We start from the raw sequence: 20062 nt of genomic DNA on the forward strand, positions 1-20062 counted from the left end.
AAGAAGTGACAAATGGAGGATGTGATAAACAATTAAATGTGGTGTGAAGAAAATGGAGAGGAGAAGTTTTTAATTCTAGAGCTGTTTCATCCAATAAGGTTAAATTCAGGATAAATAAAGCGATGTACTTCATATTGCACATTAAATATGGAATTCATTACTACATGATGTGATTTGGACTTCCAACTTGAATAGCTTTAAAAGGTGTATGAACAAATCAAAAAAAGATAAAGCTTTCAATATCTATTAGTCATGTTGGTTATTGTGTATTACTGCATATTATTGTAATATGCTGAACTAAATAGGTCTTTCATTTGATGCATTCACATATGTAGAAAATCACAAAGTTAGCATACTAGAGGAGAAAGCCCCCTTTGAATTTCAGTGCATTCTCTGAAACTTTGTATCTAGTAACCACCTGAAATAAATGCATTTCTAAAATAAATGAATGATTGGAATAGGTTCACTGAAGGAACAAATTCTGGATCCTTTTTTATTTTCCTTGAAGACTCTCTGTAGCTGAGAAGGCAGATTGAATAATTAGTATATCCCACATCTCCCTTTATGTCTCCAGCACATCTGACCTCTTTGAACACTTTGGGAGATGACTGAACCTTGCTGTGCAAATACTTCTTGTATGAGTCTACCGTGGACTTCATTGTTAATGTTGTTGTTGTAGCACTTGGGATAGTGATTGGTTTGAGTGGATCTAGCCTTGGTGTAAGAATTCAAATTAATCGTCTTTTTTGGAGTTACTGAGGGTTATATCTGAATGGCACAGAATTAGATGATTTCTGAGCACATTATTCTGTATATAGATTTCATATTCACATTAGCAGTAGATGATGGGAAATGGCCAAGCATGACAATAGAACAGTGTCATGCAAGATTCAAGTGATTGGGTTGTGTCTTGCATTTCAAGGCCAGTATCAGAAAAATCAGTCAGTCACCTGGAAAGAATGGAGAGAATAGAATATCCTTGGCTAATACAAACAGTTGGTTCAAAGAAGTTTTGATATTAACCAAGGAAATTTGCTGGTTTGAAAGCTCAGAGAATTTAGGTTTACCACTGAAGCTAGCAGTTTACTGAGCGTGAAAGTACATTCCATATACATTCCATATAGGCAAAGGCTGGTAGCTTTAAAGCAGATCTTTTTTTCTTTTCTTTTCTTTTCTTTTCTTTTCTTAATGATTATCTTTATAAAGAAAACAGAGGATTAGAATTCTTCATGACAGTTTTTTCCTGTAAAATTAGCAATCAGCCCTAATTTTGTTGTTGAACCAGTGCTAGCCTGCTGCTTGGTGATTTCTTTTCTCTATGTGTGAACAACTAATGCTAACAGTGTTATTAAAAAAAAAACCTTGAGATGATTAAGGCATTTCTTAGCTCTCATATTCATGTCCTGGATTACAGATGGATAAAAGATGTCTTTTGCTTTAAAATGAAATTAAGAGAAGCTGATTCACTTGTATAAGGATGCTTTGAAAGCAAAAGAATAACTTCTGTTTCAGAAGTCAGAGAGTAGAAGAGCACGATTATTCCAGATCATCCATAGTGCAGATCAGGGTGGATTGGAGAGATGCTCAGACCTGGGGACCATGGTACCTAAAGAATTGGTTGTATTTCTTTTTTTCTGGAGTTTTGTGACTATTGTCAATCAGAGATCAGTTTAGCATGTGCAATTCAAAACAGGACTGTTGGGCTCTGTTTATTTTGAAGTACTTCTTTGTTGCTCCTTGTATTGCTGGGCAATACAGTGTACATTTATTTCTTTATTCTGTAAGAGATATAGACAATGAATGAACCTTTCATGAATAATGGTTACAATTAAGGATGCAGCAGGACATGTTCCAGCATGCAGTTAACTGTTGCACAGAGTTTGAGATGGAACAGCAGAGCAAATGTCAGCTTAAAGCATGTTACTGTTGTCTTCTTGATAGAATATTGTACTCTGTGCTTTGGTTTGGCTCATTTTATGTCAGTTTTATGCAGGTGATGGTTTGTGAAGCTTTTAGTCTTTCGCAAATATAAGTAGAGGAAGCATGAGGGACAGCTGTATTGTGATGGTAGCCACATTGCAGACAACCATAGCTGGATGAAGCTATTACTTTTGTTTAGTGTATATTGTTTTTGGAGTTGTTCATTTTGACCTGTTTCTACAACAGTTTGCTTTTTAGAAGTCCAGATTTTTCCTAATGCTAGCTAGTTATGTTTGTTTATTTGGAAAGCAGCTGCTTTTTTTAAGTGGTGCATTTTTTGTTTTAATTGTGCCAATATATGTATTTCTGTGCAATCATTCCCCTAGTGTAAAGACCAGCCTATGCACTCTTTGGAGAGATGTATCATGGCATACAGAACAGTACAGATTTCAAATCTGGGAAATGCAAACTAGGTAAGCTTGCGTTAAAATGAGATCTGAATGAATTGCTTCACTATCCCTACCTAGTACATGTGTCTTTATCTCTTGTGACTGAGCTTTTAAAACTGACAGGAAGGAGATAGGCAGGGGGAATGAAATGTGTCTGGTTGTACTCTGAATCTACAATCAAAACACTGTTTATATACATCAGCTGTAGTGTGTACATGTGGAGTTTCTGATAACTCTTTAGACCTAGTGCCAAAAGAGCCCAGATTGAGTTGGACTCTGCAGTTGAAGGGTTAAAGCCAAAGCAAAACACTGATTGGAAGGGGAGGGAATCGTCATGTTTCGAATGAATTATGTGGCTGCTCAGAGCTGGGTGCTGCTTCAGGATCACAGTACAGGACTCTCCTATGCAAGAGCTGAGCTGCCAGGCTGTGACTTCCAGACATGGGAAAAGGCTAACCCAGGAATCAGGCAGAGGGGATTCTGCTTACAACTGGCTCGCATGCAGCTTTAAACACCACCTACATACACATATCCTCATATACACAATTTCTCAAAAAACATACCATGTCGGATGTGGAATGCAGTTTTGATGATGCTTCTTGCCTCTCTCCTCAGAGTCCTGGGTCTCCATCACCTACTCGAAAGCAGAATAAGGAGAACACCTTTACGGTGAGTAGAATCCCAGAGTGATGATCACCAATCCAGTTGCCATGGTGATCCAGCCAGCAAGTAGCACTGCAGGCCAGGGCGGGTGAAGAGGATTTTGTGTGCAGGGGTCTGCCTCATGTTTTCCAGATGTAAACATGGTGCTTCCTCTCCCCAGCAATAGCTGCATTGAAGCCATATTTAAAAGGCTGAAGCTAGCAAAGAGCCTGTTACACAGAGATAGGAAAGAAATGTCAGAAAGCAGAAGCGAGGGTGGGAGGCACTTCTTTGTGCTGTGATTTTTAAATTACAGCTGGAGCAGTTCTTCCTTTTGTTCAAACAATTAATTGCTAGTGAAGTCTAGCAGAATGGCGTGTTCCCGTGAACAGTATACATGATGCAAAAAGTTGACACCAAGGTTTCATGAAATCTCATTGATATGCTGGCTTCCCTTTCAGATTTGGATGACTAGAGAAAAATAGAGCAAAATAATCATGTGTGTGTGTGCACACACACACACACACACACACTTAAAGGTGTTTCTCGGTGTGGAAGGCTGAGATGTTAGATTTTGAATTCTGTTTTTTTAAAAATCAGTGTAAACTTATTCTTCACTCCATTATTGCTCATAAACATGGATCACTTGCACTTAGCACAAATTTGAATGCAGTGATTAAAAACTGTAAATGCTTCTCTGTTGAAGTGTAAGGTCTGCCTTTTTGCTACTGACAGCAATGGAAAGGAATCTGTTGAAACAACATGACATCCCTCAATGATTGAATAAGGGAGAGAACGTCATGGAGTTAATATGTGATGAAATGATTATTTATATATAGGATATCAAAAGAGAACATCAACATCAAAAGGTGTTGATGTTCTCTTTTGATATTCAATATTACCATTCAGTTTTTCCAGGTCTGAAATGTAGTTTTATTGTTTTATCTACTTACACCTTTTAGTATTTACACTGAGTTCTGAAAATATGGGCTCATTTGGATTTTGGAGTGCACCTCTGTTGTGGAAGTGGGATTTTGGATTTGATCTGAAGAAGGGCTGCAATAGGGTCAGATTTACTGAATGAATTGCAGGTTGCTTTTCAATGAAACTCTTAGCAATCAAAAGAAATACCATACTATCTCATTTCTTACACTTATTTCCAACTGAGAGGATGCTAAAGCAACAGCCCCAATTCTTGATAAGGGATGTTGATTCTTCTTTGATTGTCTTCGCTCTGTTTATTTTGTTAGAGAAAAAGAAAAACATGTGCTTTAGGCAACTTCAGGAATTGTTACCTTAGAACAACTGTTAAGTAAAGTCAGCTCAGCCAACTTTTCTTAACAGTTGTTCTGGGTCATTGCTCCTGAAGTTGCCTGAAGAAATGTTATTTTTTGACAGAGTCAGAATAATCCCATTAAGTCAGAAATGAAATGAAAGAAAGATTGCACTTTATTGTGACTACTATATTGGTTATCTCAATTCCTGAAGTAGATTAATATTCCAACTCCAATACTACAGATTTTCTTCTATTCCTTTTCTCAAATTCCAAACTCAGCATTGAGAAACATTATCATTTCTAATGCGTGTCTCAGATGTTCACCTCTTACTTCCAGAAACTGGAATCCACAAACTATCTGTTGGTTTTTCTTACTTGAAAATGAAAAGGTATCAGATTATCAGGAGACTTGGAAAAGGATTTTCAGATAATTCTGCTTATAAATAACCCCAAATCATGTTTTGGAAGTAGAGGTACCAAGACAGGTCATTGCTAGGCTCACTTGTCTCTCCCCATCCTCTCTCGTTCCCTGTATATCATGATTCAGAACATCTGACTCTGGGCATATCAGCAAGGCATGGTTGACATTAATATCAGGACAGCTAAATAATTGAAGTGATACCCAGGTAGGCACAAACTATTATTTGGTTTTCAGATGTTGAAGAAAATCACAGGTTGCACCTAAATGAATATTTGACATCCTACTGGAGGATGTGGTATCCCTGGATTCATTCCCATAATACTAAAATATGATATGAAAACAGCTATTTTGTTTCTCTGGGAAATATAGAGTACTTACCAAGTCACTGAGATTTTCCCCAGCAAGTGTTTCTGTGGTTGAGAGCCAATTTCCTTATATTATTAAAATCTCATTTAGGGAAAAACAGTTGTTCCTCCAATTAAAGTACTGCAGATATGGAGTGGATGAATATTTTATCTACTGATATATCATCATGGCAATACTGGTGAACAGTAACATAAATCCGTTGTCCCAAACCTGGTGCCTTTTTTATGCAACCAAATATAATTTAAAACTCTTGAAATATAAGAGGTTAAATACAACATTCCTTATAAGAAGGCCTTCTCCTTGCTGGTGCTCAGTGCATGGATTCCTGGGAAAGTAGAGCCAAATTATTTGTGTAGTATTGGAGGTGCAGCTACACAGCTTCCTATTTATAGATCTGTAACACGTGAAATATCTTGATTCTTGCCCAACATTTCTTTCACACAGAAGAGTGTTAACTTTAGGCAAACATTTTAAAGCAGCATCAGCAAATACTCTTTTTCTCCACTTTCTAATGTGTGAATATTGCATCATAAAGATTATTCTTACTCCTCTTGCATTTTCCTGAAACTCATAGATGTACGCATGCACAGCATACATATTCCAAGTAGGAATGCAGCTAATGACCTTCAGCATTTGCTTCTCCAGCAAGATCACAGGAAACTGTGCTTTTGGCACTTGGTCACATTCAATGCCACTACTCTGTTAAGAGGATTTAGTGGCTATTTAAATCATCTGGAAATACCACCAAACCACATAATGGCCAAAAGATATTCCATTGAGCAGCAACATCCTTCAGATGCCAACAAGTGTTCATAGAGATGTTGTGGCTGTACATGAAGTCATTTGATCTTTCTTGGAAGCCTCATGAGAGGAACTGTGAACTAGAGATGTTGGACACGGTTCTTGGCATTTCAGTGTTGTCTTTCAGAACATGCTTTGGATACCATCTTTAGCTGGCTTTTCTACTGTCCACAGTGATGCTGTTCTGCGACTTGAATGAAGCACTTACTATGATTTTGGTCTTCATTTCAGGGAAATGCATATACTCCTCTTTTCCTTCCTGGCAATCATTTTTCAAAGATTTAGGGTTGCAAGAGTAGTCTTGTAATGGGCAACTTTACCATTTTGTGTTTGTGCCTATCACATTCTGGTCAATCTAATTTTCTCAGAGTTTTGTAGCATTTCCAGCCTGGAAAACATTTTTAAAACCCTAGAAGCATAGGCAGTGCCACTACGAGCAGGAATACCCATGTTGAGTGTGAAGGACATAGATGCTTCTTAGATGGTGCCCACAGAGCACACATAATCTCCATCTAAAGGTACATTCCAGAAATATTTTACATTTTTTAAAGAAGGTGTTTATGGGTATGAGCACTCACATAGCTCTACAAAAACAGAACAATAGTTCTTGCCTTTGGCAGTTTATTACAGAAATGCCTTTTTCTTAAAACATTGTATTTCCCCATCTTCCTCCAATACTTGATTAAAAAAAAAGCTATTCTGCTTGAAGGAAGACTTTCCATCTTATAAATGTGCTGCAACCAGCTTGGGTTTATTGCCCCTGTTGAGTCGGGAGATAATCCTCGGGCTGTTCAGTGCTTTGAATTCCAAGGCAAAAGGGGCCTCTGGAGTATTTGGGGATATACAGGAAACACCTGTCTGTAACTTATTAAACCAAGCTCATCTTTTCTTGGGATTGTGCTGCAGCTGAGGACTGTTGTGTGATCCTGAGAAAAGATGAAGCTTTAGGGAATTGCAGATAGGTGCTACTTGAGTGTCCTCACACTCTCCCAAGCACCTTTTTGGCTAGGACTTTGAAGCCCTAGACAGTGCTGGTAATCTTTCCTGTTGCTGCACAAAAATAATCCGTACATTTTTTATTTCTTGGGCTGGAAAAATGCTCAGCTATATCCCATATCTGTCCTATTGGACAAAATGCATAGAATCATATGTGGTTGGAGCAGTGTAAAAGTTGCACAGATAAATAATTATTATTGATATACTAGATAATATCAGTATATTCTCCATTATATGGAGAAGGCCCTATAGTCTTCTTTTCTGGAGAGAGAAGACAACAGACAGACTTGATAGCTGTGTTAGAGTGTCTGAAAAGTTGTCATGCAGAAGATGGGGAAATGGGGTTTGATGGGGTTTGTTCAGGTTGTTCCAAAGAAAGAACAAGAAGCACTTGGTTTAAATTACAAGGAAAAGTATTTGGTTAAACATCCTAATGGCAAAATCTGTTTAACAATGAAACAGGTTGCCTCAGCAGGTGGTGGACTCTCCTCTGCTGGAGGTTGAATGGCCATCTGTGGGAAAGTCTGCGGTAGTGGATTCTTGTACTGAACAGGAGGTTGGACTAGATGCTCTACAAGACCCCTTCCATAAATGGTCCAACGTTCTATAATTCTGTGATACAAAAAAAACATATAAAGAGCATGTTGGCGTACTTTGTGTTCCTGAAAATTTCGTCAAAGCTTGTGCTTGCTCATATCTCTAAATCAATGAGAACTAGGAATTTAAGCATTCATTTTGGTATACTTATTGTTTTCCTGAAATGAAGGAAATTAATGTTCTCAGGCAGACTTCATAATTAGTGTTTTTTTCCAAAAAGATAGTTTTCAGTTGTACTTTACAGAAAATAAGCATGAAAATGCAACACTTAATTGTCCTTTTTCTCTCTCTCTTAAGGACCACATTATATATCTGAAAAGTCCCTTGCTTATGGTGATTTGTGCCTAACTCATGTGTTATCATCATCACCACATAAAACAAATCCTACATATATCATTCATCTTCTTTACATAAAGAGGTTACATAGAATTTTCATCTATCTTTGGGATTCAGAGAATACTAACACTTTAGCAACTTTCAGAGAGAATTTGGTGCCCTGTTGAGTTCTAGGTATATCGATAATTAACTCAACATACCTTAATAACTGTGTGTTTGGGGTTAGCATGTTCTAATAAGGAGCATTCATGTGCTATTCCAACCTTTGGGGTTAACTATTTTTGGAGTTAGTATGCCTGAATAGTTCTGGACTTACGATGTTTGTTTTTTTTAAAAGTGTTTTTGGCTGGATTGGTTCTTCTAGTTGACTTCAAAAGCATGAATGGATTTGTGAGGCTATACCATGAAAGCAGTACCTATTTTTAGCATTTGATTATTAGTCAGTTCCTCTCTCCCCAGTGTGCTCAAAAACTTCCTTGAAATATTTTTCAGTAGAAGAGAATGTATTTTTGCCACAGATCTTTTTGAGAAGTCTGATACCATCAAGTAAGAAATAGCTTTGTCTTGAAGGGTTCCTAGATTTTTCCTTTAAAAAAATGTAATTCAAATTGTGGTTGTGTAATGCTTGGGGTCTCTTCTCTAGATATTGTAGGAGCTTTCAACTAAGGAAGTTGGTGACATCTTCTGGCTGGAGAGAGAATTACATCCAACAATCGCCTATAGTATATCTATATCCTGTTTAAGCAGCCTGCTTTTGCATATATATCATCTGTGCGTGCATGTTTCTGAATTGCTTTGCATGTCCAGCATATTTATATTACTTTCTTCTTTATTAGATAAACTGTGTGACTTTTCCCCACCCTGACGCAATGCCAGAACAGCAGTTGCTGAAACCTTCTGAATGGAGCTACTGTGATTATTTCTGGGTAAGTGAGCAGCTTCCCATATGCTGTTTACTGCAGCAGTTGAGCTTTACACAGGATGAAACATATTGCTAACATCTCTGATAGCAAACATGATAAAACTCAAGCTTAAAAATTGATGCATAAAATATTGCAAAAGTTATTCTCCTTCTTTATATCAGAAATCCAGCACAACCACTATACTGTTAAAACCAGAAGACTGGAATGAAGTAGAATCATTTTCTGGGCTTCCAGTCTTCAACGCCCTAAAAAACGGATGGGCAATTCATAGCTGTAAAAAGTGTTCCCCCACCTATCAGGCAGCAGGCCATTCAGCTGGTTCGTATTTTATATTAATGGTTGGGGAAAACCAACTATCTTGAGGAGGGAGGGGGGAGATGGAAAAGGAGAAAGTAGCCTTCCTCCAAAAAATCTTTGTAAAACCACAGATTGTTCACTTGTTACTTAGCAATCCTGAGCAGCATCTATGGGCTGGCGCAGCATAAGTCCTCCCTCCCCAATTTCCCATAGTGTACAACCAGCAATCTGAAAGTTGCATCACATGGGGAAAGACAAAAGTCTTTTTACTTCTCTGTTCTCTTCGCTGACACTATGCCCAAGATTACGGAAAAGGGTGTCTGTGTGTTTGTGCGAGAGACAATGGTTGCATGCAGTGATAATGATCTCCAGCCAGTAATCACTGTAGCTATTAGAGCCATAAAAGTTTGTCCTTTTGTCTGAACCCAACACTCCATATGGAGCTGGGAAATAATGTGTTTCATATATCTTCCAACACATTTGTATCCATCTCATCTTATCAAGCCTTATTCTCTATAGATTGTTTCCAAAATATTTTTGCTTCTTATAGCAAGATAGGTGGGGGTATGCATGCTCATGCATAAGTGGGTGGGTAGAATCCTGGGTCTAGGTTGATCGCTTTCTCAACCAAGTAAAGTAATTGCATGTTACCTTAAAGCATCAAGAACTTTTGGTTGTTCTCTGGTTGATCTTGAGACAGAGGCAATAAAAGTTACTAAACGTGCTATGAATGGTACACCTTCCATTTTTATTTGTTTTGTACTTCCAGATTAAAGAGCTACAGATGTCATTTTGTCTGGGCCTCATACTAGAAGCCTCAAGAGCCCCCCCCCCCCCACGCCTCTGGCGTTTGTATTCAAACTGATGGTTTATACTCACTACTGACCACTAGGAGGCACTATACAACCAGTTTTGTGCTTGTTGGCATTCATCAGGCATAACCCTTTAATACATTAGGTCTTACGTACTGTACACTCGACCCTTTACTGGGGTTTGAACTCACACACCTGAGGCGAGTTCACCAGTTTGCTACAGTTTCAAGTTTCTTTAGTTTTTGATACCAGGTTGTAAGCATTCTTCAACTTTTGGAAAGTGGGGGTGGAGATGTTTGTAATAAAAATGGCAGAATTCCCTGGAACTTGCAACTGCTGTTAGAAAAGAAGAAGGTAAAGAGTTCCTTGAGTTGAAGACTGCATTTAGGCAGTCTACTTGATAATATTAAGTGGATTGCCACTGCCTTTTTCCAGAATGTTCTTTCAACTTCCCGGTCAACCAAAGCCCTGGACTCTTCAGGGGGGGTCACCTATTCAACCTGCACAAACCTGAGCAGTCACTGTTACAAGATCCTCTTATATTAATTATTGCCAGTTCTTGTGACTATAAAATCTCCTGCTGCCTTGTTGCCTGCCTCCTGTATGCAAGAGCAGCCTCTAATGCCGGTGATCTGCCTTTTTTTTTAAAGAAATCCTGGCAAATTTGTTAGCACCAGTTGTATCTGTGTTATTGGGGGTGGGCAGCGGTGTTATGCCAGCTGGAGACTTGAGGTATATTTGGGATATCTCCCAGCATATTTGCAAATACCTGTTATACTATAAGTGTGTGCATTTTCTATCACATCTCATGTGGCCCATACTTTTACTGCTCATTTCCTTTAGGCTGATAAGAAGGATCCCCAAGGGAACAGTACAGTCTCAGGATTTGAAATTCTGTTACAGAAGCAACTGAAAGGAAAGCAAATGCAGAAAGAAATGGCAGAGTTTATTCGAGAAAGGTAACTTAGAAACTCAGTAATGAGCTAAACTGATTCTTTTGTGGTTTTGGTTTCTGTTTCCAATGGTGAAACTTCTGTTTCTATTAATTCACAAGTCTAATGGAGTGTTTTCTGTTAAACACAACTAGTGTTTGTTTGTTTGTTTGTTTATTTTCTATCCTGCCTTTATTATTTTTATAAATAACTCAAGGCAGTGAACATACCTAATATTCCTTCCTCCTCCTATTTTCCCCACAACAACAACCCTGTGAGGTGAGTTGGGCTGAGAGAGAGTGACTGGCCTAAGGTCACCCAGATGGCTTTCATGCCTAAGGCAGGACTAGAACTCACAGACTCCTGGTTTCTAGCCCATTGCCTTCACCACTAGACCAAACTGTTCAAAGATAAGACAGCAAAAGGCTAACAAGAATGGGCTTATTGTACTTTTTATTCTAATAGTTTCATGTTTATTTATGAAATGTATGCAGGTAGTCCTCGAGTTACATCTATTCATTCAGCGACTGTTCAAGGTTACAAGGGGGACTTAAAATTGGTCCTCGAAGTTGCAGCTGTTACACCATCCCATGGTCACACGATTGCCATTTGCGAACTTCCCTCGCAAGTCACTCACTCTCCCACAACTTTTTCTCCCAAGGAGCTCCTGGGCAGCAGGGGGATCTCATACTCTGTAGTGCCCACCCACATTCACACCCGCCTGCACTCTGTAGCACCCACCCACATTCATGCCTGCCTGTAGCACCCACTTGTGCACCCACCCGCACTTGCACTTGCCTGTAGCACCCATCGGCCCAACTTGCTTTACTTGCGCCAGCCTGCCCACACTCCATGGCACCCACTCACCCATAGTTGTTGCCCTCTGGCCTGCTTGGGAGCCACCTAAGAAGGAAAGGCTTGTTAAGTGTTGCTCGCTTAATTGCAGCAATGGGAACTACTGGGATTGCTGTCACTAAGCAACGTGGTCATGTGCAATTAGGCTTTATGACTGCATCACTTAGCGATAGAAATTCCAGTTCCAGTTACCGTTGTAACCCAAGAACTACCTGTACATTGCCTCAATCCAAACAGACTTTATGTGGTTTACAGCATATATAATAAAACACAGTAGTATAAAAATAATACAGTTACATAAAATGGAATCAGTATGTTATAATAAAAACTAAAACAGGGCTCCAGAATCAGTCCCAAAAGTCCCTCCAGAAAAGCCAGAAAGACTATCAGGGTGGGGAGGGGGCCATCCTTGCCTTGAGGGTTCCATAGGAGGGAAGCTACCACGGAGAATGCCCACCTTCAGGGCCCTTCCTGTCACACTTCCTAGTAGCCAAGGACCCAGAGCAGGTATTCTGTGACTGACAGGATCAGGTAGACAAATCTGATCAGGGAAAAGCGGTCTCTGAAATATCTAGGCTTCAAACCATTAAGGGGTTTGAAAATAGCAACCAGTATCCTGACTTGCACTTGGCGGCACTGTGGTAGCCAATGCATCTCCACGGAGTAAGATAGTAGTATCACGCCTGACCAGTGAGATGCAAGTTGCTGCATTTTGGACCAGCTGAAATTTCTGGGTGGTCTTCAAGAGCAGCTCCATCTATAGCAAATTACAATAATTTAAATGTTCTTGTGTAGAAATACCTTCTCACTTCCATCCTCTCATTTTAAATGCAGAAAGGTACCTACAGTGAGAAGACAAACAAAAGAAAAGTTATGTAGCACAAGAACAACCGTCAAAAGTCTGTATCAACAGAAATATGCTAATTCTATCATATCCACCCCTTCAAACTGCTTTTAAGGGTTCCCCTTCCCTAGTCTTTTGCAGCTGATTTTCAGAGGGTGCAACAATTGAAGTAGAAGGAGGAAGGGAGTTGGCAAAAATCATTGCCCTCTCCTTCCTTGGTAGAAATTTCAGTCCCAGGCACTCTGTGTTTCACAGTATCATTACTCCAGGCTGGGTGGCTTAAAAGTCAGTACTAAGTTTCCTCAGGTGCTTGTGTAATATGAAAACAGCCCTTATAATCACTAAGGACCCATTTTAATATTTGCTACAGAAAGATAGGAGTACAATTCGCTTGAGTTCATTTTGAGTCCAGATGAGTCATGCTTCTTTTTGATTTTGATGTATCTCAGAAATCTCTCCTCCCCCCACCCAAATGCACACATTAGCTCTGGTAGTTTAAATAACTTAAAACGTCTGTGTGACATGGAAGGATAAACCAAGAGAGAAAGATAAACAGTTATTATTTATAGCTGCTCATTATTTATAATTTCTCTTTAAAAAGGAGCATTCTTATAAATTGTTTTCCAAATAATAATAGGAGGGAGAGTTACTTGTCCAGAACATGCAACTGGCGATTGGAACATTGTGTTCCATGAATGGACTTGTCTGTCTGATCAGAGAAAAATGAAAGCGCTACTTCAGTTAATTTCCTACAATCATGCTTTGGTGAATCAATAGAGAAACGCTCTCATGTCCCAATGGAAGCTTTTAAGTGTGAAAACTATTTAGCATCCCTTTGACGAAATGTGAGCATCAACAAATCTCCTTTGCTCTTCAGAGCACAGGAAATGTTCTTTAGTCTGAAATCTGGTTGCACTTGCTGGGCCTTGTAAATCTAAGTTTGCTTTGCTCTTTGTTTCTTCCTTGTGGATGCTATCATAGAGGGCTTTTTTGACAGACAAATATCAGTAGAAACATTTGGAAAGAAGTGGGTAAATACAAGTCTTGTATACTAATTTAAGAAAGGGTCATCCTGTTTGTCCCTCTTACTCAGATGACACTGCTTTATCAACTCTGGAACAATTACCACTAACAGAGGTATATAGGGTTGTGATTATAGTCCATGAGCTTACTGAAAATATTAATCATTAATTTACTTGGCAAACATTGTGGCTAAAACTAAACAGTATATAAAAATACAGGTTTCCAAGAGGCGAGTTGCTAAATATTTTATTATAATCACAAGCTACATTTCTAATAAATAGCTTCTGGCTGATTTCACTGGTGGTTTTTTTTTTTTCCAGAATAAAAATTGAAGAAGAATATGCCAAGAACTTGTCTAAACTATCACAAAACTCTCTGGCTGCCCAGGAAGAAGGGTAAATATGCATTCTTGCTATTCTGATTACCAATCAGATTACAGGCTGCTCTAAAATTGGTGGCTTTGTTAGGAAATTCACTTTCCTCTTACAAGAGCCATGTTTGAATCTTGTCTCATGTCTTCTTTGGGAAACTCCCAGATGAAGGAAAAATTGAATTGGCACAGATATTTAATTGATAAAAATGGTTGGTTGGTTTCTTGTGAAATGATGTGTTTATAAGGTTGTCATATCCGCTCATACTGAAATAAGACACCTACTGGACCAGAAGTGACTCTCTGTACAGTAATGTAGTCAAAGTATTAGAACATTCTCAATCAACTTTTAAAATAAAACCAATTACAATAAGTGTAATTTCAGAGTGCACATTAACAGCAAGTCCCATAAAAATGTTCATATAAATACAGAGGGAACAGAATGTTTTTAAAGCCTTTAGAACAGCCACAGATGGAATAGCCACACACACATCCCTCCTCAGTGGGGACTATTACAAAGTGACATTACTCTAATACCTGTAAATATAATTTGTCTTATTTAGTTATTCAGATACTGGCATACTATAGTATATAGCTTACATACCAATAAGGCTCTTTATGTTTCAGAATTTGTAGATTATGGTTAGCTCTTGTTTAGACATGTTAGGAGAAAATTGTGGAGAAAGCCAGATGAAATGTGTCTTTCTTTTCATGATGTTGCTGAAGGTGGTGCCTAGATTCTCCGTGTGATTTCCCATTCAGGCACTAGCCAGATCTAGATCTGCTTGTTTTCTGGTGGCTTCAGAACATGGCCTGCTCTGCGTGTTGTAATAAAGATGTTTTTGTGAAGTAATCATAAGGGCCTATAGAAATATTTCTCCTGAATTGTCCATCTGTTTTATGTGTAAGACCAGCAGAATATGTTCAATGCATGTTTTTTCACTTATCTCCATGGCTGGAACTTGGTTTCATATTCTAAATGTAGTTATCATACTTAGCATCTCTCTCTTTGAATGCATATGTATGTGCTTGCAAGTGCTCAAAGCATAGGTTGCTTGGTAAATATTATCATGTATGTTCCAGATATGCTAAACTATTGGCTTGGTATGTTTATAATATCTTCATAAGACTGGTGAACTTTGATACCATAGATTTGTAACTTCTACTGTTAGCTGCTGAATTATACTAGATCAACTGTCAAAAAATTATGGCCTTTAAGCTTAGAGGATCTAAAAGTTCATTTAACAAATTTAATAATGCTTAAAAGTCTAATTTCTTTTCAGTCATCAGAGCAAATTAAATTACTGTTTTTTTGTGATTTATTTTAAATCATTTTACATTTTCAAATTTTGTATATGATTATACCAAAAAAAAAAACCCCACCCTCTTTAGTTAAAATTATTAAGGTCCATCCCTGTAAGGAATCCTGAATCCTAAATGTAAAGGAATTTTGTAGAGAAATTCTCTAGAGTTAATTAACATTTTATAGCTAGTTCATATAATATGCTTAAACCCATGTTAGATTTAACTTTTGGTATTCCAAAAGTATCATTTTATTCACACAAATCACCTGTTTCAGGAGTCATTAAGTTTCCTCTGCTGAATCTATAACTAAGAACACAGAAAGGTTGATGGTTTATTTGAAATAAATGGTAATTTTAAGCCTAATATTGTGAGATTGATTTATTAATACTGAGTGTTGGGTGATATTTTTCTAAAGATATACATGATCTTTCCTGAATTCAGATAGGAGTATAGACCTAGAGAGAGAAATTATGGAGAGTAATGTTAAATTTTGTGCTTTGGCTCCATGCTCTGGAAAGCAGTACTTCCCATTACATTTAGAATGTGGAAAGCTGCTCCTATTAGATATGGGCTGTGGTAATAATGAGTTTCGGATCCTAAGTGCATTTCTTACTAACCAGGTGTTGTATTGTGCTATGCATTGCAGGACACTTGGTGAATCCTGGTCTCAACTGAAAAAAAGCATGGCTGATGAGGCAGAGGTTCATCTTAAATTTTCCTCTAAGGTATCAAATCATGTTTTCTGGGGGCCTGAAATCACCTGGTTTTATTCTTTGAAAATGTTCTACATCAAATTACATTGCATAAAAATTACAGTACTTTGCAGGATTGCTATGGGAAAATTTGATACCTGAGAAAAATAAGAAAGCTATTAGGCAAATGTTTGCTATGGCCCCCATGCTGGAACATAGAAGCCACCTTATTCTATTTGCCCATCTTGCTAATAGGTGCGTTCTAACCGGCAGTGTCTCTTTAGCCAAGACCTTTCACATTAACTGCTTTTTCCATCTTTTCCCTTGTGATGCCAGAGTTAGGACTTGAGACCGTTTGTCTCCAAGCATGCTTTCTAGGGTCCGTCCATGGTTTTCTAATTAAAGTCTATGAGCAAACTCTGGGCATGATCTATATGATTTTTTCTGTTGAGGGCCACATTCTCTTTGAAACAAGCAGTGGGGTGGAAACATCCATTCTCTAGCAACCCATCTTTTTTTTTTAACTTCCTGACCCCTCTTTTGTTTACTCCCAAGCAGGAAGAAGGGACAGATAGTTACTGCCAGAGGTCTTACTGATCCCTTACATTTGGGAGTTTGAAATTAAGTGAAGAGCTGCATAAAATTAGTACATATGCTCCAACAGCTGCAAGTTGTTCCTTCCTGATCTAGACAAAATAAAGCATTTCCAAGAGTTATTGGTTGTGATAGAATCAATTTCAGCATGCTGTACTGTTTATCACTGACTGGACAATATCATTTCTTCAGTCTTGTTCCAAAACTAATACTCTAGTGGTGGTGGAGGTATTAATAGTAATAGTAGTAGTAGTAGGGATAAGAACTGGCCAATTTTTCGGTAAGTGACCTCTTCTGTTTTCACCATAGCATACAAGATTGCAATCTTGGATAATTTATGTAATTTGATGATATTTGGACTAAGCCCTAAATAAACATGTATTGATTCAACTTTGATTGTTACAGTTAAGAAAATAACTGATTCCTATCTGAAATGCTGAAATTTTAGAATAGTCTATGCTAAGTGGCAGAACTCAAAAGAACAGTATCTTAAGGGCTCACTTTTGATTTTAGAATTTCTTGTCCCTTCCCCCACCCCCACAACACATATAGACACAGACAATTCATACATCTCTCATTATAGACATGGCAGCTGCTTTGAAATCTTCAGGAATCTTTTTCCTCTCCTCCTTTGAAGTGTTTGCTTCACCCAGATTATATCTGAGGATCAAAACAGATATGATAGAGAAATCCATGATTATATCATTTAGCTTTTATCGCCTTTTCCAGCACTTCCTTCAGCATTTTCCAGATTAAAATGTGTCTTCCTCCCATGCAAAAAGGGTAGCATCTCCTTCAGGTTAACTTCAACTTCTAGTAAGTTCAGGCACCAGTCCATGTAGTTTTCTTGATGGTAGTATAGAAATAATTTGGGCTGTTTTTTAACTCCCCTGGCTAGTTCATATTACTGGGATTTCCTGGTTTTCAACTACCAACCAGTCTGACTCACTTATATTAGCTTTTAGCCAAGATAGGTTAATTGCTGCCCCACAATAGGTAGAAACTAATTGGGGCTGATATTCAAAAAGGAAGAAAGAATTCCTCCCATTTCTGTCACTCTAAATCAAAGTATTTCTCTCCCACCCACCCCACCCCCCAGTTCCTGGCATCTAAAATTTCTTAAACCAAGTTTCTCTTTTTCCTCCTTTATGCCAGCTCCAGGCTGAAGTGGAAAAACCTCTACTCAACTTCCGTGAAAACTTCAAGAAAGACATGAAAAAGTATGACCACCATATTGCTGATTTGCGGAAACAGTTGGTTAGTAGGTATGCAGCAGTGGAAAAGGTAAGAATTTCTCATATGTAAGGGAACCTAGTATGCATGTTCAAAAGCTTGCCATAGAAATCCTTATGCTTATTTTTAGGTAGGTAGGTAGATCGATCGATCTATATCTGAAAAAATAGTTTATGTAGTCTTGCTTTCCCCTCCAGACTAAACCTCCCATCTTCTTGATTGTAAGAAGATGATGGTTCTTCAGGTTGTAAACCAACACCCCAAGTGGTGTGGCTGGCCATGCTAGTAGAAAGAGTGAGACAAGCACCCTGGGAAACAGAGAAAGTGCCAGCATAGAGGTTGGATGGCAAGATTATTTGTGTCACACTGCCTAGTCTACGATCTTTGTCCTGTGTCTTAAAGTACAGCAGAAGATGCTGTCCTATAACCAATACTGAATATGTTTAATTACTAGTTCAGTCAACTTTGATAAGCGAAATGAGTGGATGTACCATTTTGTCCTTTACTTCTGCCAGCAGAAGGTCCTGAGTCAGCACTGCCTGAAAGGCACCGGATTTCAGAAGGATAATGTAATCTATGCAGCAACATTTCAGGTTGTCAAAACAGGATGGTTTCCCAAGTATAGTGCTACATAGATACTGCCTACATGTAGTCCTCGCTTAATGACCACAATTGGGTCCGGAATTTTGGTTGCTAAGTGAAGCAATCATTAAACAAATCTGACCTGATTTTGCAACCTTTTTGTGGCATCATTAAGTGAGACACTGCGGGCTTTAAGCAAACCACATGTCGTTAATGTATCACTCAGTTCCCCATTGATTTTGCTTGCCAGAAGCCGGCCAGAAAGGTCGAAAATGGCGATCACGTGACCACGGGATGCTGCAATGGTCATAAATGTGAGCCTGTTGCCAAGCACCCAAATTGTGATCATATGACCACAGTGACGTTGTGATGGTTGTAAGTGTGAGTTCCAGTCATAAGTCGGTTTTTTCAGTCCTAACCATCATTAAATGAATGGTTGTTAAGCGAGGACTACCTGTACTTGTACACCTTTTTTCAGACATTGGTGGTACTTTGGTACCTAACAGTTATATCTTTGAAAACTGTGGTGGTCAAGGTCTCATCCAGGAGATAATGAACCTGTGCATTTTGTTGATGTTCTAGCTGCAAAAGTCATCCAGCAGCAGCACATGTTCTATTTTTGCAGTGAATTAGTCTGTGCAAGAATAGATCTTATGGAAAGGAAAAGGCAGATAGATATTTCTTTCTGTGGAGAAATTTATGACTATTGGTTTGTTTCAAGGCTCGAAAAGCATTAACAGAGAGGCAAAAGGATTTAGAAATGAAAACACAGCAGTTGGAGATAAAACTGAGCAACAAGACAGAAGAGGAAATTAAAAAGGCCAGGCGGAAGTCTACTCAAGCTGGTGAGTGTATGCAGAATGAGGATACTGTGTGGTAAAAAGACATGGAAAAAAGAAAATTTGAATGTCAAAGGGAAAATTGGGTGTAATATAACCTGTTATTGGTTTGGCTAGGAAGAAAAGTATGATTCACTAAATGTCGGCACTGATCAAAACTGCATCCTTTAACTTTTTATCAGCATTTTGTTTGCTAAAGCATACTTGCTATACCAGTTTGGACCTTCTGGCCCTGTTGATAGGTTCCAGGATTTAGCTTCTTTGTTTCTAAGAAAGACCACTACAGTGTTACTATTCTATACTTTCACTTTTAACACACATGTAAGGAAATTAAGGAAAAGTGCCCAGTATTACAGGACAAGAGTCCAGCACAGTCTTCAGCTGGGTTGGGTCATCTCTTATACTTCCAGCCAGAGAGGCCTTGGTCCTATCAGCTAGGATTTGATCTCCAAGCCAACATACTTGGAGAGCAAGCCTAATGTATGTCATTACCAATACTTCTTAAAACTGGTCAGTTAATTGAGTAACATGAATACTTTTGATACCATAAAGATTTAGGGTCCTTTTCTTCTTTTTTCCATGTATTTATTTTAGCTGTGTGACAGACAGAATTGGAGCTAGCCAATTTTTCCATTTGAAATTACATATATTTGCTTTTATAAAATTTATACTGGTTGCATTGTACAGTAGATGGCAGGAGAGGTATTCAAATTACCACCTAAGTCAACTTTGCTATAAAACATATGTATTTAAACATAATTAATATAGGTCATACTGCTCTGTTTGAGTGCAGTATTTGTGATTCATTGAATTGCTGGTTAGAGAGAGACAAGCATACGGAAGCCACTGAAAAGTGTGTTTTTTCAGTCAGCAAAATTGCCAATATGCAAACCTGGGTGAAGATTCATCTATTCTCAGTTAAATTTTCCTCCCCTTTTGTTTTCTGACATGTGCCTC

At 38.3% G+C, this 20062-nt stretch overlaps 1 protein-coding gene across 1 annotated transcript in view; it reads left to right on the top strand.

The window, feature by feature from the left end:
• The window catches only part of GAS7 (growth arrest specific 7), a 145792-nt gene that overhangs the window by 119156 nt on the left and 6574 nt on the right, over positions 1–20062 (top strand). Inside the window, exons 5-11 of the mRNA XM_063292751.1 lie at positions 2985–3038; positions 8641–8730; positions 10680–10795; positions 13811–13885; positions 15812–15890; positions 17607–17735; positions 18988–19111. Of these exons, the coding sequence (XP_063148821.1) occupies positions 2985–3038; positions 8641–8730; positions 10680–10795; positions 13811–13885; positions 15812–15890; positions 17607–17735; positions 18988–19111 (667 nt within the window). The remainder of the gene's footprint in view (positions 1–2984; positions 3039–8640; positions 8731–10679; positions 10796–13810; positions 13886–15811; positions 15891–17606; positions 17736–18987; positions 19112–20062) is intronic.

This window comes from Candoia aspera, chromosome 2 (assembly GCF_035149785.1).
Source record: "Candoia aspera isolate rCanAsp1 chromosome 2, rCanAsp1.hap2, whole genome shotgun sequence".
Classification (NCBI taxonomy): domain Eukaryota; kingdom Metazoa; phylum Chordata; class Lepidosauria; order Squamata; family Boidae; genus Candoia; species Candoia aspera.